At 41.6% G+C, this 23,175-nt stretch overlaps 1 protein-coding gene across 1 annotated transcript in view; it reads right to left on the reverse strand.

Annotated features, from left to right (window-relative positions):
- Positions 1 to 2,821: 2,821 nt before the first annotated feature.
- The window catches only part of XKR4 (XK related 4), a 333,040-nt gene continuing 312,686 nt past the window's right edge, over positions 2,822 to 23,175 (reverse strand). The window contains exon 3 of the mRNA XM_075584300.1: positions 2,822 to 7,901. Within this exon, the coding sequence (XP_075440415.1) occupies positions 6,955 to 7,901 (947 nt within the window). The 3' untranslated portion in view covers positions 2,822 to 6,954. The remainder of the gene's footprint in view (positions 7,902 to 23,175) is intronic.

The raw sequence follows: 23,175 nt of genomic DNA on the forward strand, positions 1-23,175 counted from the left end.
GACAATGGATGGTGTTACCATGTAAGATGTATCTCACCCAATAAAACCAAAGTTATAAAAAAAAAAAAAGCGCTTGGATTGCTTCTTTAAAATAAATCACCACCAGGTCTCACCCACGTTATGATTTGCATGAAATGTAAGCAAGCTCCTTTGATAATTTCTTTAATGCAGCGGATCGTGCAGTGGTGCAGCGGTGCATTCAAATTTGCCATTACTGTATTACAAAGATGGATTGCAGGAATATTATTTGGAATTACCCCCATAATCACTAACGATTATATATTAACAAATGGGTTGTGATATGCAGCTCATTTGCATACATGAAAAATGCGTCAGCTCTGTGTTAAATAATGCTTGTGATACAAAGAAGCGTTAGCTCTTTGGGAGCTATGTACGAAAGGGAAAAAAGGGCACAATTGTAGGATACAGACTTAAAACCCTTGCGCGGCTGCCGATCAGCATTTGTAAAGCTGATCTGAATGTACTGACGTCCATGTTTGCGTGCTGTGTGTCACATAATGCTCCTGGCAACATTAGAAGCTATTTACATCATGAAAAAGGGGCGTGGCCACAGTACCCCGACGCAGGGTTAAAAAAAAACAACAAAATAAATTGTTACATAATTAATAAACGTTAACACCTAATACTAGCCTATTTGTTTGGCCAGCACCTCGGAGAAGGCGGACTTATTCTCCAATGCATTAGATTAGCGCCATACATTCCTAGCTACAATTAATGGAATGATTGCATTTATTCATTTATAGCATAAATTAGATACTGCACAAGCACACTGCTAGTGATTTTTTTTACCAAAGAAGGTGTCAGAATGCAGATGAGAAAGCTAAAGCAACCGCTAGGCAAATAGCCCTCGTAAAAATTAGCTTTTATCAGCACTAATGATGCAATTGTGTGTGTGTGTCTGTGTGTCTGTGTCTGTGTGTCATTTGCAAACACTGTATTAAAAATATTGCTGACAAATCAGTTAAAAAGCCCCTTATCTTTCCTTTGATGTTTCAGTTTATAGGTCGATAAATAAAATTGGCATTAAGCCAAATCTGCTCTGAGCGTGGTGTTTGCAGGGCAGGAAATGAAGGGCTGATATCCTGAGGCCCAGGTACACACAGCATTAGGTTAATATTTCTCACGTTATGTCTGTCTTACTTAAAGGTGGCGTTATCTACCACCAGGCCCTGAAATATGGGGTTTGGAGGGGAGAGAGGAACAAAACATGAAAAGACCCCAGGGCCCAAAAAGGAGCACACCAGAGATATATGCTAATAGGATATGCAAAGTATGGTTACATGCTTCCTGTTAGCATGTATCCCAGGTATCTCAGGTGTGCTCCTTTTTGAGCATAGGTGTCTCTCCACGTGTTGTTTGAAGGTGGGTTTCAGAGGCTATATACAGTATAGCACGTGGGACTCTACTAAGATCAGTTCTTTCCTTCTCAACCCATATTTCAGGGCCTTGGAAGGAGATCCCACATGACTTATGTAACGCGTTGCATACCTGTGTTAATCATTATGGAGCTCTGTGCCTAGGCATTGTTACAGGGAGAACCTCTTTTGTATAGTATTAGCACTAACGTCCGTTATAGTAACAAAAGCGCTTGTTAAAATAGCACTTAGCACTACGTCAGTGAGCTTTGAAAATACCCGTTAGCACTTAAAGAGGCGTTACCTTAAGTGAACTCATCTTTAAGTCATTAACCCAGTTTTGTGGATCTGGGCCGGTGTGATCCGCAGTAATGAACAAAGTATGATTTTTATTCTTATTGTGGCTTATACGTTCTTTTCCATAAAGCAATCCTCTGGAAATGACAAGACACATGGAAGGTACAGTGAGTAGAGATTTTAATAGAAAAGAAGATTGACCTTTACTGGGAGTGAATTTCAATTTGAAATCACACTTAGATTGACATAAACATCACTACTAATTTATATTAATAACATCTGTTTTGACGTCGACCACTACAGTTCTGGAGTGGCCACGACTGCAGGACTCTCTAGCAATGAAGGGGTTAACACACGGACATTTGTTATTTCTACTTTAACCATTTAAACCAATTGTAGCATTGTCTGCCAGCTGGTCTTATTGGAGGCCTTATTCTATTAATGAATCAAGCACAATTCATTCTGTGGGGCGTACAGTACGAGTAGGTACAAATATGAGTTGCTTAACAAGCATTGTTTATTTTAAGTAGGAGTGGAATGCAAGCAACCTGCAATTAGGGAAACGTCCCCTTGCTGGAGTAATACCGGTGCAAAAAAGGATCAGATTTATCAATGGATAAATCCCATGGCTTTTACCTGGATTCTTTACTTTGATAAATCTGTTGTAGTTTCTTGCAACCCTTTTTGGACCAGTTGTGGATCTGGGAGACTTTGATAAATTACCTCAGTAGCTTGAGGTCATTAATATATTATCCTATATAGGTATCATGGGGGCACCAGAGTACCATGATTGAGTTATAGCACATTCTACTGTACCTCCTGCCATTATCACCCATGCTGTAATCCCTGTGCTGCAGCACATTGCAGATCTCTGTGACAGCATGAAGGTTACGGCCAATATTTCAGACGCTGTTTAGTTCTCTGGAAGATTCTATCTCTGTTCATTTCAATTAGTTAATTTGAATGGAGCTGAAAACTTCCCAGGCAATTAGGGCAGGGGTGGGCAACTCTAGTCCTCAAGAGCCAGCAACAGGTCAGCTTTTCAGGATATCTCTGCTTCAGCACAGGTGGCTCAATCTTTGACTGTGCCACTGATTGAGCCACCTGTGCTGAAACAGGGACATCCTGAAAACCTGACCTGTTGGTGGCCCTTGAGGACTGGAGTTGCCCACCCCTGAAGTCGGTAACCCAACGTACAGTACTGTATGTTGCTGTTAATACCCATCTAACCATCTGTCAATAACCACTAAAACTAATGAAAACATCTACCAAATATTGTTTCTGGTAAAATAATCTTACCAGCATTCTGGCAGACACTACCAGGGCTTAGATAAGAACGATGATACGTGCAAAGTAGTAAATACTGTGATTCTGCTTAGAAATTGGTTTACTGAATTAAATAAAAATGATGAAACCGGATGGTAAAACCGACGGTGTCAGTCCGATTGCACGGTTACCTTATTGATTTGTCTGAAAAGAAATAATATCCAAATAAAAAAAAGATGAAACTAAGGAAAATGATGCAGCACCAGATTTTGCATTGATTTGCACACATACAAACGCAGTTAATCATTTTCCTACGGTCCTAGAACTCACATCATTTATGTTCCTTGGCATGGTGATCCTAATGTGTAATTCGTTTAACCTATCTGAGGACTCACGTAGCATCTTTTTTTGGGGAGACATATGACAATGTGGTCATTTATCATTCCCCCCCCCCCTTCTAGTTCTTTTCACCAGGTGAGAAGCACAAGACTTGGAAAATGAATGAATCCAGGGAGTTTCAGTGAAGAATTTTCTTTGGTAAGTCTGCTACTATTCTTCTGAAAACCACACAACTCATTTTTTAGGGGGGCGTGTGGGGGCTAAATACCGTAACCTCCATAGTGATCAAAAGTACTGCATTTACATCTACGCAGACTAGTCTAAAAGAAGACACTAGGGAATGACTAAACAGATGAAAAACGTAAATAAAAAATGATTTCCCATAATATTTGTGTCATTAAAGTATAATGAGGGGTCAGCTGAAACAAAGAATAATGTTCTTCACCACTGAACGGTCTACTCTTCCGACAAATCTTTGAGGGTGTTTTGCTAATAGCGTGACCTCGAGGACAGCTTACCCTACTTGAGATCATGCACTATTAGATTTCCTCTTAAACATCAATGACTGGCAAATATCAGTGAAGAATAGGTCTCCGGCACACAGACATCCCCCATCAAGTGTTCGGGAATTCTAGATAAGCGGCAGGTGGAAGTTTAGCATAAAATGTCACAGCTAACCCTTTGCAATGCTGAAGCAACCTGGGTGCTAGATCAGGCCCTTTTGGCATTGAAGGTGTTATGGAAGTTACGATTTATTTTGTGTTACCTAAAGGATCTAGAAACCTGTTTAGAAATTAGTTGGTTAAATTCATAGCTCTGCATCGTTCGTAAACAATTATTTATCTATAATTCTCCAGCAGCACAAAACAAATACCCCATTGGAACCTGGGAAGTAAAATGTCAAATAACCACTGTTACTCCAGCCTAAAACCTCACACAATTGCATTAATTGCATTGTGAGACACGTTTACCTTGTCAGTCGTGAAACTGTTTATACATGTTTTCTCATTGAGGTCCATATTTACTAAGCAATGCTGTTCCATAAGACACTTTCTGGGAGCCACAATGGTCCTCGTGGCATAGCACTGCTTAGAAAACATGGGCCTGCATGTTTTGGTACTTTTTATAGCCCCATATGGATTTTACATTTTCCTCCTATTTTTATATTTTTGAAAAGTGCCCGCCCATGCTGTCAGTGAGCATTTGTGCTGCAAAATATAACTGTACCACATTAAAAATATTTTCTAATTAACCTGTGACTGTTAGAATATACCAACTTTATTTACCTTTGATTCTAGGTTATTAAGGAGGATGAGATGTATGAAAAGGCCCAAGGACTATAAAAAGTAATACCTTTTGTAAACCATATTTTACAATACAAAAATATTCAACTAATTCATGAGTTATTTCACCAAAAAATACTATCAAATTTGAACTTGCACTTTTAATGCAACTGAAAGCACCATTGGGAGATACTTATAACATAACATTATTTTTTTTTTTTTTTATCTAGGGAGGGTAATAAAACCTAAACGTTTGCAGCAACAAAGCACTGTTTTACAACTCTCTCATTGTGGGTTTATATAGATATGAAAACAAGTCTTGAATAGGGTCAAGATGGTCTTCCACAAATGTTGTAGTTTATTCTACAGCACGGTGTATACTTACTAGATGGCCCAATAGCCTCTAAGAGACACACCATCTTACTTAGGGTATGAATACAAAAACAGAGCTGTCTGAACATTGGGAGAACGGTTCCTTCTTGCTTCAAACTCTTGTAGGGCTCGTCATGCCACATATTTTGTGTTCCTCAGGCAGCAAGAGCAATCATTTACACTATGTAATGTTTGGCACTAGAAGGGTATGGCATGTTGAGTTCTTTTTCTCTTACACCTGCATAAAGTCATATGGAGCCATGCATTCAGAGTCCTGAAACTGATCTCCTGTATGTTACAGCGCGCTCGTTACTTTTTCCTTACGAGTTCCAAGTAAAGTTATAAATATTAAACCTAGACATCCTGGTTTATTTTATTTTTTTGCAGCTTGGGTACATCATGATTATCATTGTTATTCACTGTGCTATGCCACGGCGACATTTCTCTGCATAACAATCTGTCTTCTCATTGTAGGTTATTTGAAACAGTAAAGTTAAATAAAGGTGTCAATTGTTTTAGCGCTTTTTATCCTCATTCTGTACGTATGATGTTTATTGTTAAAAAAAAGTGGTGTTACATGTATATTAGGATTAAAAGGGGTTTAAATCTGCGTAATATGTAGGCCCAGGTTACTAAATAGTGTGCAATTCAAAAAAAGATCAGAAGAACAGCCATTCCTTGAAGAGGCAGAACTCACCACGCCGGCACTTTCTCAAGGAGTATTATACTCCTTGAGAAAGTGCCAGTGCGGCGTGAAATGCGTGGGAGGAGCTTTTTTGTTTGTGGATGTCAAACTCTTTTATGTAGTTCAAATAAAAGTGTTTTTTAATTCAACTTTCGGCTGGTGAGTTCTGCCTCTTCAAGGAATGGCCGTTCTTCTGATCTTTATTTGAATTGGAGCCTACGTGGATCGGAGAGACGCCGCCAAGGGACGCAGAATATCTTCAGTGTTTTTGCCTGGCCACGAGGAACGGGGAACGGTGAACTCCAGTGAGTACTATTGCATACTCTACACCGGACACACTAACTGAATTACGGGTCAACAGTGGTAGCTGCAGCTGACTTGCCGGGGAGATTATTACTCTCATCTCAAGGCTACCTTGGTCAGGTATTTGTGGACACTTACCCTGATAGTTACCCCAATATACCTCGCATATATAGTGGACACCACCCTATTTTCCTCCATGTTGCCGCATTAGTGAATTTTATATATATACAATATATTATCAGTTAGAGCCTACAACTTGCAGCCTTTTTTTTTCATGTTTACTAAATAGTGTGATATCTTTTTGTACTGTACCTTAAAGTCCATTCACTTAGGCCTTACAGTGCACAAAGGCATAGGCCTTACAGTGCACAAAGGCATAGGATAGCACTGCATAGTACAGCTGGGCATTAGAATTATAACTAGACTGAGTTCATGAAGTGCTTTCATGGTTTAATTCTTTTAGAAATGTAAGATATAAAACTTCTGCTAAACGAACCCGAAAAGCTTTGGTAATACTTTATATTACAGCATCACCACCCTCAGATTTGGCTTGTAAAGGCCCGAAGCAGAAGGCTTCTATCACATAATTAAACCTTAGGAGTCATATCTCACCAGGCTTCAAGGACATAATTATAGCTCTTGATAGCACAAGGATACTATCAGGGATGCTGAAAGGTTGCTTCTAGATTAAGATGAACCTCTTCAGTACTAGACGCCACTGCCCTGGCACTTTTGCACTACTTTGCTTATGCTCCCAGCACCGAAGTTAATCCATTAAATTGTTATGAAATTGCACAAAGAGTACTTTTCCTGCAGGCCAGTGATCACAGCATTAGACAGAATGATAATCATGATGAATAGCCACTTTGAAAGTTTCTCATGACTTCGAATGCCATGGCTTGTTGATCACTTCTGATAGGGATTATGCAGGTTAGTTATTGCCACCAATCTGCTGGCAACCCTTATCATTCAACGTAATGTTGTAGCTCTTGAAAGTCCATTTTGTATTTATTTTATTCGTGTACTGCTTTTGTTACAGTGTGGTTTCATATTCCAGACGCTCCTGAATAAGTGCATCATCTTTATACTGAAGCCGGGGGGGAGCAGGTGAACATTCAAAAGCTAAAATCGCCTTACGTAGACTTCTGTCCAACACATGTCTCTCCCAGGCCGGATACCTGTTCCTAAACAGGTCAATTTTAATGACTGATTCTTCAATCCTTGGGGGCCTTGATGATGGTGTAGAGGGGGCAATAGGCCTCACTTGAAAGACTGGCATACAGCCATCTCTCTCTGTAAATTTCTGATCTCGATCACTGGCCACACTCCGGTTGTTGGACATTGACCTAAGAGTGTTTGAGGCCACTTCGGGGGGCAGGGCGAAAGCAGTTACAGGGTCTTCACAAGCACAGCTCGGTGACTGCCCAAACCTAGGTCCGTTAGGGTGAAAGAAGGCATAGTACATCAGCATGAAAACAATACCTGTTAAAAAGCTGCTAAACACTACACACAGTGCCGGGATAGCAAATGCATCCAGGATTTGGGGGGCCTTATACATATACCAAAGGGTACTCAAGGCAGTGTTTTCCAGAAGGATGACAAAATAGTAAATAAACAGCCTGCACCGTGTCCTTCCTTCTTTGACATTGAACCAGCTAAAGATATAGATTATTCCAACAACCATATCGAATACAATCTCCTCCCACTTAGTGATGCAGAATTCCGTCTCACAATGGACAATCCAGAAGGTCATGATGCACCAGTGAAGGACGATAAATATTCCAAAGTAGAGTTGAAAAACCGAGGCAAAGAGAGCAAATGTTATCACTCTGGCTGCAATGGTAAAGAAGTGCCAGCAAAACTGGATAATAACCGCTATGTAACTAATTGGTTTCTTGTCATCTCGGGAATCACGTAACGCCTTCTGATAGGATGCCAGGGCCCAGGCCAAGGATACAAGGGACGCTGCTGCAGTAAGACCTGTAACATGAACAAAGAGCTACAATTACAAATAATACAAGACATTCATAATTAGTACATACTACATGTGTATAACACTGTGACATATCTAGCTAAAAAAAAAAACTATCATGTTCTTTATTCGCTATGCATTATATTTAATGTAGGTTGTGATACCTTTAAGTGGACCAACATTAGAGTTCTTTATTTTAGTATTCAGAACTTTTGAAATCTCATAGATTCCTTCTTCAAGTGGTCTGTATGGGTTCTTAAAAAGTTGAAAGTTCTTAGAACTATAATTGTATCTATGATAAAACTATTTTATCTATCCAAGAACTATAATGTTCGTCCACTAAAAGGTATCACAGCTCACATTGAATCTGCTTTTCTCCAGAATACACCAGTGGTTCTCAAAGTTCACCTCGGGGCTCTAAGTCGGACAAGGTTTCTGAAGCAATCACCCAGCATTCTTTTCATAAGCAGCTGTAAGCAAGTACATTGGTGATTAATAAAAGCTGACGTGGCGGTGATACTTGAGTAGAGGTTTGAGAACCCCTGGAATACACATTATAGCTTTAACATCTTCAGTGCTGGAAGCCCGGTGACACCCAAACGCCACCGAACTTCCAATATCACGACCACATTGTTTGAGTAGTGATCACATGATTACAGCCGGCACCTAGATGACACAAATGGAATTGCAGGTTCTCAGCCCCAGAAAACAAAGAAAAACCTCATGTTCGTCGCCTCCTTGACATTAAGGAAACTGCCATAAGTGCAGTGAAGATTTTAACAATCTTAAACTAGACTTTTCCATCTGTTCTCTAAATATTTGTACTTATGTACATTCTGTCAGGCAATACTAAACATTATAAGATCACCATAATGTCAGGAACATTTTTTTTTTGCTTAATAAATGTATGAAAAACATTTGGGCAGAAAAGATGTGAATGCTAAAAAAAAAAATAGCAAGGGGCAGGCGTACTCGCAGTATGTATTCCTGTCATTTATGTAACATGTGTATATTGTGGAGGGAGAGGATGTGTGTGTGTGTGTGGGGCGGGGGGGGGGGGGGGGGTGAAATTGTGTGTGTGTGTGTGTGGAGGGGGTGGAATTATATGCGGGTGTGTATTGAGTTGTGTGGGAGGGTATTGTGGGGGGAATTGTGTGTGGGGGTAGGGATTAGGGGGGAGGGGCGGAATCGTGTGTATGTGGCCAGTGTGGAATTAAGTGAAAAAGGGGTGGGGGGAATTGAGTGATATGGGGGTGGGGGGGAATGTGTGTGAGTGAGAGAAGGGGGAAGGAAGAGCGAGAGAGGAAAAGTGTAAAATGGGGAGAGAAGGTAGAGTAATACATGGGGGGAGTGTGAGACAGGGGGAGGAAATAGAGGGGGTGAGAGAGCGAGGAGGTGAGAAAGGGGGAGGCTTTGCAAGACCACGACATTGGGGGGGGGGGGGGGGTGTCAGTGGAAACTCCAGCCCTGGGCCCAAAGAAAGCTGTCGGCAGCCATGTTGTTAACTGCCGCTCGCTGTCAGAAGCCAATTGTCTGATGTACAGAGTGAGCAGAGCAAGCAGACCAGTGAGTGAGGAGCAGAGAATGTGCAGGGTGGACGGCTCCATAGGACATCAGGTCCAGGGGTATCTGTATTCTAAACCCACTGGGTCAAAAGAGTGATGCGAGTGTGGAGGCTTCAGATTCCCCCACATGTCTAGACATCATGGTGTGGCCCAGGACTTTTTTTTTATCTTTACCTTACATTTCTCCAAAACACCTTATCCTTTTAACACCCGACCGCTCAAAGGCACTTGTACCCCTAAGCCACTAACTCCACAACACATTTCCCACAAATCCATAATTTTTTCTTTGAGTTACAGGGCCCTAAAACTTCCCATGTTAAACTATCGGCTACAAACGTTTAACACGCCTAATGTTGCTCACCCCTGTAACTCACAAATTACTGAATGGATTGTGCTCAAACTTTCCACAAACATTCACTGTACCAATCTGAACTGAAAGATGGCTTGTGATTTTTTTTAGAGTTATGAGCAACTGAAAAAGGGGGTTTATAATGGAATCATGGTCAAACCTTAACTATGGATGTGCTACTGCGCATCCATAATAAGCAACCAACTCTACTTAAATTTAAATAAAAGTAAATACTGATAAATATTGCAGTGTTTCTTTAAACTAGAGTGACTATAATAGCTGATCTCATTGAATGAGAGGAGTTGGTTAGAAATATAGACCATCTATTAAAATATACACAAATGAATGCACAGAATGTTTTGAAGTTGCATAAGAGCATCATTTGGTTAATTAAACCCTTAAATTCATGCTCACTTGAACATTTGTTAGGAATAATGTTTCAAAGAACTGTGCTTATATAACTGTAATTAGTGAAACTGGTAATCAATTAACAGACACAAAGGTTATTGATCCACATGGAGTTCAGTATTAAAGGCAATTAGTGAACAAGGCATCATCAATACAACCATTCTCTGATTTCTCATAGCAAAGAAGAATCAAAAGTCGACATGCTCATAAAGGTGCCATAAAATACATGTAGCGTTGAATTTTCTTTTTAGAGGTCTCTTTTACAAAAGGATTTGCCCTATGCCTGTAGAAAAAAAAATAGTTGCAAATTATGGGATATAGATACAATGCCTCACATTCTGTGTCTCAGAATGGAGTGGCTGGAATATAATGTAACCCATTGATTTCCAAGTGTGGCAGCCACCTCCACTGCTAGGGAGCTGCCTGCACTGCTAGGGAGCCACTTCCACTGCTAGGGAGCCACTTCCACTGCTAGGGAGCCGCCTGCACTGCTAGGGAGCCACTTCCACTGCAAGGGAGCCACTTCCACTGCTAGGGAGCCACCAGTACTGCTAGGGAGCCACTTCCACTGCTAGGAAGCCGCCTGCACTGCTAGGGAGCCATTTCCATTGCTAGGGAGCCGCCTGCACTGCTAGGGAGCCACTTCCACTGCTAGGGAGCCGCCTGCACTGCTAGGGAGCCAGTTCCACTGCTAGGGAGCCGCTTGCACTGCTAGGGAGCCACTTCCACTGCTAGGGAGCCGCCTACACTGCTAGGGATCCATGTCAACTGCAAGGCAGCCACCTCCACATAGGGAGCCATCAGTGCAATTTGTCCTACAAAAGCAGCCGCAACTCAAGGGAAAAATTAATTATATATATTAGAACACCCTAATTTTGCTCTTGAGTTGCTGCTCACATTCCTTTATGTTATAATACTAAACGGACAGTTTAGACATGCCTCTAAAGTATGCAGTGCATTAATATTGCAAATTGTAATTTTTCTCTTCTTTGTAAATATAGATAAGACCCCAAATTAGTGTACAGGGTTGATGGCCCTTAATAAGATGACAAGATTTGTATCTTCCAAAAGTATTGGTAGCTTACAGTATAGTACAAAAAGTTAGGTAGTGGCCTTTTCGTAAAATACATCCATGGTCGCTCACCCCAGAAGTTGTAAGCAGAGTGTGGGGGGGGGGGGGGGGAGGAGGGGGGGAGTGGCGGGGGTGGATATGTGACATAGTCCCAGGATAGTGGGCAGCTTTCTCTCTGATTTATAGAAGTGCAGACATAGTGTGGATGTGATCCGCCCCACAGATTCCCAGTCATGAAGGCTGGTGTATACAAAATCCATACCAGACTTTACAATGGTTCTGGTTTCCTTCACCTGCTCTCCTAATTGAGGAATATATTGCAGGTAGGTTTGCTGCTTCAGTCTCTCTCTTAGAGCCTGGAGGCTGGGAGGTTGCTGCTCCCCAGGATCCAGTTCGGGGTAGACGGCCCCCCCACATGTTGCAGCATCTGAGGATCTATTGGGATGCTGTCGCCATCTGACAGTTAAGGACTCAATATTATCCCTGTGAGTTATTTAAAGTTGGTAAATGGCTTACCCAGCCTACATTGCAGATAGGGATATGCATGAGAGTTAGACTCCTGACAGAAGTAGATGTTTCCTCGTATGATTTCTTTTGTTTCTTAAATTGACGGTGTTTAAAATGTTTAGTGTCACCAATGGAAAAATAAAATGCTGAAGGTTGAGGGCTGAGTATACACGTGTTTGTCCTCCTTTTCTACAAATGAAACCCTAGAAGACTGTGTCGTGAAGAGCCTGGGCAAACGGCAACGCAACATAAAGGGAGCCGTTTGTCACAATATATATTTATGTGTGTAGCCATGTCTCCTTTTTGGCTACTAATCTGCCCGGCCTAACATGTAAACCCTGGTATCAGGGCAGGCAGATTTAGGATTAATCTGGGGTTTCCCCTGCAGTAAGCAGCTCCCTTGAGTGATGGGGGGGGACTAGGCTTGTGTTCTGCAATATCAGAGGCTTAGACCTAAGACCCTCTCCTGGAGTACTTAAGGGGCTGCACACCCAAATGTTGTGGTTGTTCTCTCCCATGAGAGAGGGGACCATCCGGAGGAGGGACAAGACAGTTGTACCAGTTGTATGCGGATACCCTGTTGGTAAAGAATAAAGTGTTCCAGTTTTATAATATACTCCTGCCTCAGACTGCAATTAATCTGGGCGAGTAGCAGAAGAGAGTTCTCCTGCAGGGATTATCTCCGGTACTACTGGAGCCTGCAAGAAATGGAGGCGCCGCACCAGTGACAAAGAACCAACCATCACCCCAAAAGTATGCCCTGTCTTCCCCATTAACACCGGCGGAAACTCAGCGATCCTGTAAGCCAGCACGTAACCAGCACAACACACCCATATATACTGCACCGACACACTTTATTCGAGCAAATACCCAGTATGTACCTGGCAGATACCTGGAATGCGCCGCTCCTCACCTCTGACAAGCCCCGTTGCGTTTGCCTTCCCAGCCTGGGTTCATGCCTGGCTGACGGGCGGCTGATCTATTAAATGATAATGATTAGGATTTAATAGGCTGCAATGCTTTGCGTGTCTACCAGATGGCATAAATTCATGAATTGTAATGCAGTATATATATATATATACTGTGCAGTATTGCAGCCAGCGGGAATAAAATGCTTCAATCCCTGCCTGGAAAATAACCCAATGCACTCGGGCAGAAAACAGTCACAAACCTCAATACACCCGGGTATACCCGAATTCGTGGGACTAGCCGAGCTCGAATAAAGTGTGTCGCCAGTGTATAGCCAATAAAGAATATCACTTGTGAGCACATTCACATGTCTTCGACAGGTCTGCAACCCTGCCTTTCAACCATTATCACCTAGCGTACAGTGCTTCCACTGCAGCAAGGGATTCTGGGAAATGACATGCTCACAAGTGCTATTCTTTATTGGCTACGTGCTAACGGTGGAGGTTTTTTGTCGCCTTTTTCACCCACCGTAACTTATATGTATATATCTCCCAACTGCAAAACCAATGCAGCAGAATTGCACTCGATTTATCAAAGTAAATACTTCAATTACTTTCAATAAAATTCCTTTTCTATGATAAATTTTCTTCGCGGATTAGACCTATTTTGCAGTGGGGAAACCTTAATAATAATAACAATAATAATCCACAATCCGTGTACAGAAACTGCATTTATGGCATATTGCCATTCGCTGGATTCTCCCCATTAAATATAAAGCTTTTACAGGAAGCGAGAGGGTAAAGCCTCATCCACTGGCTTCACCTGATCAGCAAATGTACTTGTAGAAGTGAAAGGAGATCCAGGCAAATAGCTCTCTGGCTGTGAATATCTCCTGCAGGACTTGACATTGGGTTGAACTCTCTGTATATTCCCCAAGATCACTGACCAGACCACTCCCCTATTTCTCCTCTACTGGGAGCATATTATCTCGGACCCCCCTACCTCAAATCAAAGGACAATGCATGATTAGTGGTGGTAGTCAGCATTGTGTGGGGATGGTCACTGGCCATTGGGCTACCACATACACAGCCAGGAATGGGCACTAGGTTGCGGTTACTAGCTCACAGCAGTACTGTGGGTATAGATGCGGGCGGGCAATGTAATCAGACGGAGTGACTTGGTGTCTGGGACTTATATAAGAGAGAGCCTTATTCAGAAACAAAAACAACAAACAGTCAAACTTCTCTGACAGGAAGGCCTCTGAGTTCCTCCCTGTCAGGGGCACTGGCTTCAGGTGTTAGGAAGCTACCAAGGTTGGGGACTTATCTCTGAGCTGAACAAGTGCAGTCCCTTTCTCAGTATTAAGTTGAGGCAAGGGGGGTTATCCCTTCATCGCCCCCTACCCAGGGCCTTCTTAACAGCATTATAGGCCCCCGGGCAAAGCAGTGCACTGGGCCCTGCCAACTCTCCGCTACAAGTCGTAATTTTTCTCCTTCTACCGAGTAAGCGGGAGATTTGAATGTTGAGGCGGGTGATCGGAAAAGTAGTGTTAAATTCTGGTCTGTGCATAGATTAGCATGCGGCCCCTATGCTCGTGGGTCCCCCGGGCAACTGCCCAGCATGTCCATGCATTAAGACGGCACTGCCCCTGCCCCCCCTCCCTATTACAGATATCCAGGGCTGGTTAGGTCTGAAGGTCTAAACCTCTGTGGCTCCTGCTCCTGGTTCTTCCTCTGCTTTTTTCTAACTATTTATAACCCAACCTAAACTCCATCCTCTAGCTAAACTCCTAATGGGCCGGACAATACACAAAGCCTGGAAAGTAAACCATTCAGTGCTAAAATGGCTGGCAACTTGAGCCCCAAACAGCGAACTGGGATCCATGTTGTAAATGTTAAGCATCACACAGAGAGGGATCTTTACGTCTTTCTGCAGTTAGTCATCTTAGGATAATATTACTCCGATTGCTAATTTATATTCAGTTAAGGTAACAATACCAGTACTATGTTACTCCTAATAGCTTTTTCAATAAGATTTGAAGCGGCCGGTTGCAATTGGTTAACCCCTTAGTGTGATAGTGAATCAAGCAATTATAAGTTGAACTTTCATTCATACTGTGAAATGTCACATACAATAATAGAGAACCTAACTGTGTGCTCTGGGACAGGTCATCAAATGTTTTAGAACTCTGAGGGTAGCATTCATGCACCACCATGATTGGCTGAGACCCCAGATAGTACATTATGACACCCTCCTCTCTCAGTTCATGGCTGGTATTATAACATAATGTCCAAAGTAATGGGAAGAAAAAAAAAACAAACAAATGACAATTACATAAGGAACTGCAGTACCTCTTCGCATAAATTGTATTAGCCCGAAACAACTTGTTTTTGCTGGTAATGATTATTTTAAGCTGTACGCATAGGTAGTACAAGTATAAACGTTTACATATAGCACAGGAAAAAAGTACGGTAGATGAAAATGTGGGACAATTGATTAATAAAAAATAAAAAACCACGGCACAATGTTCACCTTTGATTTTCAACTGGGATTTATCACTGTGACCATGCAGCAATCATTAAATCCTTAAAATTATTTATTTTTTATATTTTTATTTATAAAAATATTTTACTAGGAAGTAATACATTGAGAGTTATCACTTGTTTTCAAGTATGTCCTGGGCACAGAGTTATAAAGACAAATACATGGTTACAAATACATAGATACATAAGTGAACAGGGTATACATTATATACAAGCCATGAACTGCAGAGTTAAAGATAATAAATAAATATATATATTATAGGCGTATGTAACAGTTACAGGCCAGATTAAAATGTGAGACAGCTTTAGTTTAGAAAGAACTTATACTGGTGGCGGCAGTGAGAGTCTCCGGTAGACTGTTCCAGTCTTGGGACTATGAACAGTCTTTTGGAGTCAGATCTCAGATGATAAGTGTTGCATGTGGTAGGGGTGAGGAGCTTGTTCAGGTAGACGGGTAGCTTGCCCAGAAAGTATTGAAGGCAAGACAGGAGAGATGAACTTTGCACCTAGACTCAAGTGATGAGCAATGTAGGTCTTGGAGAATTTCGTAGTGATGGGTCTTGTAATTGCATTGGAGGACAAAGTGGCATATTGAGTTGTAGAGGTTAACAAAACACAAAACCCCAGCAAGCTCTTTTTTGGAACCACTGAGCCCCCACAATATATATATATATATATATATAATGTCAAAAAGGAGTGCTAGCGTGGCATATGTATACAACAGACGACAGAGAAGCCCAATGCTACATCCAACATGACAGAAATACACAGTTGTAGAGTTATAGAGGGTATCAGGTTTGCCAAGGTGAGTTTACTTTGTCCCCATAGTCTATAATTGGCATCAGCATCTGCTGTGCAATGCGCTTTCTGACCAGCAGACTTAGGGAGGATTTGTTCTTATATAGTATACCTAGTTTGGCATAGGTTTTGGATATCAGGGTATCAATGTGCAACCCAAATGTTAAATGGGAGTCAAACCATATGCCCAAGTATTTAAAACTAGTAAGAGGGGGCTAGAATAGTATTAGAATTGGTTCTGATGTGTAGCTCCTTCATTGGAAGCTTTAGAAATTTAGCCTTGGTCCCAAATACCATTGTTACAGTATTGTCAGTGTTTAGGAACAGTTTGCTTTGGGAAATCCAATTTTCAAGTTTCAAAAAGTCAGACTGAAGTACGTGTCCAAGGTCAGAGAGGTTAGGGCTGTGTGTATATACGATTGTGTCATCCGCATACATGTGTATTGAGGCTCCCTTACAAGCTGTAGGAAGATAATTAATGAACACTGAGAAGAGTAGGGGCCCCAGAACAGAGCCTTGCGGGACGTCACAAGTGATATCCAAGGAGTTGGAGTGAGTGCCAGAGAGACACATGTTGGGATCTATCTTATATGTAGGAATGAAACCAGTTTAAAGCATGTTTCACAATTCCAGAGCACTGGAGTTTGTTAAGCAAGATAACATGATCAACAGTATCAAAAGCATTTGCAGAATCTAGGAATATTGCACCAGTAAGTTGTCCCAGTCCCATTCCACTCTGGATCTCATTGCAAACTTTTAGGAGGGTAGTTACCGTGGAGTCTTGGGGGTGAAAGCCAAATTGGAATTGGTTAGGGAAATTTGTCTTGGTATAGTAATTGCTTAATTGGGGGTGAACATATTTTTCCATGACTCTGGATAGTATTGGGAGTAGAGAGATTGGACTGTAGTTTGAGACAGTGTTTTTGTCCCCACTTTTAATGATTGGGACAACTCTGGCAGGTTTCCAGGTCTTAGCAATATGAAAATTATCCCATGTCATTGTAAAAATCGTTAAATGCTAAATACACAGAAACATTTCCTCTAAGAGATTAATTAGCATGTAAAAACAGGTCATCATTGTTCTTCTCTAGAACACTTCAGTTGTCACACACAATTTTTATTTAGAAGTATGTTTTTCACGTACTGTATGATTTACATTACAATATTGCTGCTTCTGATTTTGTTACTCAAAGAAATCAGTGTACAGTTATTGCCGGTGTTTATGAAGGCAGAGTAGACCTGTCTTTCTCCTTTCCCAATATAAACTACCTACCATCCTGGCTCTCTTGTGTTCCCTGGTATTGCTTTTCCTTCCCTTCGCTAACTCAAGCATTTTCTTCCCTTATACTGTATGTTCTATCATTGAATGTGACGTAAAAAAGACAAACAGTAAAGTCTAGTTATCAATGATCCAAGTATGGGAACAAATGCAGTATTTCTACAAGCACACCCGTAAATATAATTTATAAAGCACAAGCGTACTGTAGTATTTCCAGCATGCTGTATGTTCTGAAGTCAGCTATTGTATTTGTTGAGTGTAAGAATATGTAATACAGTCTTGTCTTTGCTGTTTGCTCTAGTAATTGCTGAGAAGAAAGGTAGCAGCCTTGTTCTAAGAGTGTTTTAAGAAATCCCCTTTTTCAACTGCACTACTTATGTTAACTGGTCTAGCTTTCTGCCATCAGCTCTTCATATATACCCTGGCATTCTAGCCCTCCTTCATCAACATCCCAGTCCTCCATCATCAACATCCCAGTCCTCCATCATCAACATCCCAGTCCTCCATACCTGTCCCTATCCCGCTGTACCAGCCACCCGTTCCTGGCCTGGGTTACCTACCTTTCTGATAATGAACCTGATACCTCAATTCTGTTCTTTACAGTGTCCTCATAGAAATGTTACTCTCTCTATTGACTGCAATCTTCCCCCTCCTGGTCCACACTTAATATCATCATATATTCTGGACTATTCAAAAGTCTTGTATTATCTACTGACTGTTGACTCATTCTAATTGCAAACATCACAACCTTATAGCCTGCAAACAATTACTCACATTTTTATTTATACTGTTACTCTCTTTAGCAGGGGATACTGAACTCAACCCATGCCCCCTGCTTTCAACTGTGTCCCATAACCCTGGTAATACCCCTTTCAAATTAGAAAAAGGGCTACCTGTCACCCATATAAATATCCAAAGCCTGCTGTCCAACCTGGATGAACTATGGGCATGGTGCCTTTTGCTTAAGCCTAAAGCCATAGTTCTCACCGAAACATGGCTAACTCATAAAACCCTTGATGAAACTATCTCCATTCAGGGATACTCCATTGCTAGGAAGATAAGTCAAAGAGAGGAGGAGGGGTGTTATTTTATATTGAAGACTACTTACAATTTATTGCCCCCCAAGGCCACGCTCTTTTGAAATCCTACTTGGTAAAATTTGCCTCCCCTTCTCTAAGACCATTCTTATTTCTGGTATCTACCAACTCCCCAAAGCCCCACTAAAATCCCTGGCTGATATCACTCACTTTCCTGGCTTCATTTCCTCTCTGAATGGGAAGATTGACCTGTTAGTTCTTGGGGATTTCAACCTCAATTTGTTTGACCCTAAAAACAACAAAATCTGGACACAACTCATGTCACTAAACCTAAACTAACTAATTTTCCAACCCACATGGACAAACCTAAAATCTCACAACCATTCCTTGCTAGACTGGCTTCTACCCTCTTATCCTAACAGAATCCAATCCTCCGGTATCCTACCTGACATTTTCACCATACAATATTGTACTGTGTAAGGAAAATCAAACCACCCCAATCAAGTCCTAAAGTTCTAGTCACTAGAACGTTGAGAAACTTTAAGCCTCTACAGTTTCTGGCTGATCTTACCAACTGTCCTTTGTACAGAATCAACTTCATACCTGACCCCGATTCTGCGCCTGATTATTTCCAACCAGAGTTCTTAAATCTCTGTGATACCCATGCCCCACTACACTGAATAAGAGTACAGGGGCCCACCTTCCGTGGGTTAAAACCGACCTTATTGCGCTCTACCAGTTTAGGGATGCCTTGTAGAAAAGATACAAAGTGACTATCACTACCAACTATCTTAATAACTTAAGATGCCTGCGAAATACATACACAAGGCAAACAAGACTAGCAAAAGCCCAACATTACTCTAACAATCTTCATCAAAATACATAAAATCCAGCAAATTTCTGGAAGGTCATCAACAATATATTCCAGCCTTTTAGTCTTCAACAACCATCGAATATTAAAAGGATGATACTATTCTGAAAAATCCCACTGACATAGCAAACACAATGAAACAAATACTTTGTATACTTTACTACGTCCCTACTATCAAAGTGCAACCTGGACTATAGTCATGAAGGTCAACCTGGGAGAACCCCTATAGCCCCACCCCCTTCCAGCAGTGCTTACAATTTCCCATTTGTCCCAGTATCTAAAAAAGATTACACAAGCGCTCCTCGAATTAAAACTAAGCAGCCAATGTGAACCTGACCTACTGCAATCAAAGTTCTTCCGTGCCCCAGCCATTGCCATAATGTTTTCTTCCCTAATCAACATTATTTTGTCTAAAGGACATATTCGAAAGACATGGAAAACTTCCAGAGTTTTCCCAAACTTCAAAAGTGGGGACAAAAACAGTCTCCAACCACAGGCCAATCTCTCTTCTCAAACTATAGGGGGGGAGGGGGGGACAGGGATAGGACCGGGAAGGGGAACCCTTGCTACTGCTAGCCAATGTGGGGAGTGGTGGTGCTACTATCAGGGGTTAATAATGGATAGCAACGACGAGAGAGAGGACCCCAAGGAGAGCACTCACACACTCATGTAAACAAGTGTACCTGTGGACAATGTGGTGTAGGTGAGGAATGGGTAAATTAAAACACTTTAATATGAGTCGTAACTCAGAAAGGTAAAAGGAGGAACGCTGTGGATCAAAGTACAATACTTAATGTGAGCCAGTATAACAGCGAATTAAAATTTGGACCGGACGTAGTAATAGCCGTGACCAATGCACTGTCTTTACTCTAAAGGACAGAGATGACAGTGTAAAGGCCAAGTAGCAGCACTGAGACCCTAATACTAGCTGTGGTAAATGGAGTTAACCACGTGAATGCCTGGAGAGCTTAACTGGAAGTAAAGGTAAGTTCTTGCCTCAATGGGGTAGCCAATTTATAGTATAAAGGGTACTATAGTGGGTACCTGTAGTGAGGTTCAGATAAATCTTCCCATAGGTTGATAATCTATGGGTTGGTACTGCAAGCACCGGGTGTCGCTTTGTACAGTGCAGTGTACACTAGACATTCAAGTGCACTCCCAGTGGCATGTAGTTAGAATAGTTTTTACCTGCCAATGGATTGTGCATGTGTGCAGCAGGTGTACCAAGGCCGGCAGGGTCAGTAGCTGCTAGAACAGTGCACAAGTAGTGCCTGTTTACATGTAACGTCCAATAGCATGGACCGTAGGGTACATCCGTCCGTAGATAGCAGTCCTAGATACTAGGTGTTGGCTAGGCACCTTCAACTAATGCAGGGTGCTTGAGTATACCGGCCAGAGTGAGCTGCTAAGTTAAAAGCATATACATATCACTACAATAGCATGTAGTGTGTGAGTGCTCTCCTTGGGGTCCTCTCTCTCGTCGTTGCTATCCAATCTCTCTTCTCCCAATACTATCCAACGTCATGGAAAAATATGCCACTCCCAATTAAGCGATTACTATACCAAGACAAATATCCTTAGCCAACTCCAATCTGGCTTTCGCCCAAAATGCTCCATGGTAACTACCCTCTTAAAAGTTTGCAATGAGATCCAGTGTGGAATAAAACAGGGACAACTTACTGGTGCAATAGTCCTAGATTTTTCAAAGACTTTTGATACTGTTGATCATTTTATTTTGTTAAACAAACTCCAGTGCTCTGGAATAGGGGAACATGCTTTGCACTGGTTTCACTCCTACTGTACCTATCGGGTAAATTCCAATATGTGTCTCTCGGGCTCTAATTTCAACCCCTTGGATATCACCTGTTGGTTTCTACAAGGCTCTGTTTTGGGGCCCATACTTTTTTCAATCTTCATTAATAATCTACCTACAGCTTGTAATGGAGCGTCAATGCACATGTATGTGGATGACACAATCGTATATACACTCAGCCCTAGCCTCTCTGACCTTGGACATGTACTTCAATCTGATTGTTCAAGACTTGGATTTCCCAAAACAAACTGTTTTTAAACACTGACAAAACTGTAACAATTGTATTTGGGACTAAGGCTACATTTGTAAAGCTACCAATGACACATCTACAGACCAGAACCAACTCTAACACCATTCTAGCCCCTGTCACTAGTTTTAAATATCTGAGCATATGGTTTGACTCCCATTTAACATTACGGTTGCATATTTATACTCTGACATCCAAAACCTATGCCAAACTAGGTGTACTTTAATAGGAACAAATTCTCCCTAAGCCAGCCGATCAGGAAGCACATCGCACAGAAGATCCTAATGACAATTATAGACTATGGGGACATAATATATGGTACAGGACCCCTAACCCACTTTAGCAAACTAGACACCCTCTACAACTCAATATGCTGCTATGTCCTTCAATGTAACTACAACACACATCAGTGCAAAATGCTCCAAGAACTAGATTGGCCATCACTTGAGTCCAGATACAAAATACATTTCTCCTGTCTTTCCTTCAAATACTTTCTGAACAAGCTACCCGCCTATCTGAAACAGCTCCTCACCCCTACCACATGCAGCACTTATCATCTGAGATCCAACATCAAAAGACTGTTCACGGTCCCAAGGTTCACCAAAGAATCCGGTCGCTCCTCCTTAGAGGACCCCCTATGGAGGTCTGTATTGCCGGAAGCAGGGGAACCCCAGAGCTGAAATGAATGGGGTTCATCTCTGGAGACCCCCTGCTTCAACCCTAAGGTTAAAAATAAATTGCCAAAACAACCCCTTGCTTGGATTGCCTCTTTAAGGGCTTGTTAAGTCAATAAAGGAACCTCTGTCGATCTGGGCCTTAGTATATTAATGGAATGTCCTTGGTAGTCCTGAGTAGTTATGTGCGAATCCTTTGCTGCCCATTTTCCAATCTAGAAAAAACAGACAGGGAATCCTCTCCCAGTCTTGGAGGTAACAATGTCGGTGCCTAACACCGGCATACTCGGGAGTTTGGCTAAGTCTAATGTAACAATACTGCACAAGAAAGCTGAACACGGGCAGCAATATGGTTAAAATTCTGTTTTATGTCCTAAATATCGTACTATTACCATGTTACCATAACTTGACTTGCTATACCTGCCTATGAATATAGAATAGCCATTAAGGGCAGGCACTTTGACTGGTGTTTTGGCTTTGATGCTAAAAAAAAAATGTTATGTTTGGATTTGTACACTTTTAATATTTTTTACTTTTGTGCAGAAGTTTGCGAGTTTTTCGATCATGAACCCAGAAATATACCCAGTTTATAAAAAAAAAAAAAAAAAAAAAAAAAAACAAACAAACAAAAAAATTACTCTGGAAAAAAAAACTGAAAAAATGTAAAAACAATCCATGGATGTCGCTTAGGTTTTGGCTCGGATCTCACCCCACTATGCCAACAATATCATCACCGGTCCCGCTAACGCTTCTTTCTTTTTGAAGTGAAACTTCTTTGCTGGTACCTAGTACATTTTCATAGGACAAAATCTCCTTCATTGGGAACGAAAATGTGTAACGGAAGTGCCGTCATTTGCTGGAGCTGCCCGCGCATGCACAGAAACGGCCGTTGCACCGTGCACATGCGCAGTAGTGCCCCGCGCCATCCACGCATGCGCAGTAGTGTCCGTTGCCATCTGCGCATGCGCAGAAGGGGCACAGAGACGCACACACCCTCCGTGTGTGTGTACACATAAAGAAACAAAAAGGTACAGTGTTATTACAGGAATTCCCAGTGAGTACAAATATAGAGGTCCAAATAGCAAAACTTTTAAACATCTACCATTTAAAATAAAAAATGGAGAAGTGCAAAAGATGCAAGGTGTGTAAACATATAACACATTAATTGTATATAGATTAATATAATATATTAACTGTAATGATTATAAAA

This window comes from Ascaphus truei, chromosome 2 (genome assembly GCF_040206685.1).
Source record: "Ascaphus truei isolate aAscTru1 chromosome 2, aAscTru1.hap1, whole genome shotgun sequence".
Lineage (NCBI taxonomy): Eukaryota > Metazoa > Chordata > Amphibia > Anura > Ascaphidae > Ascaphus > Ascaphus truei.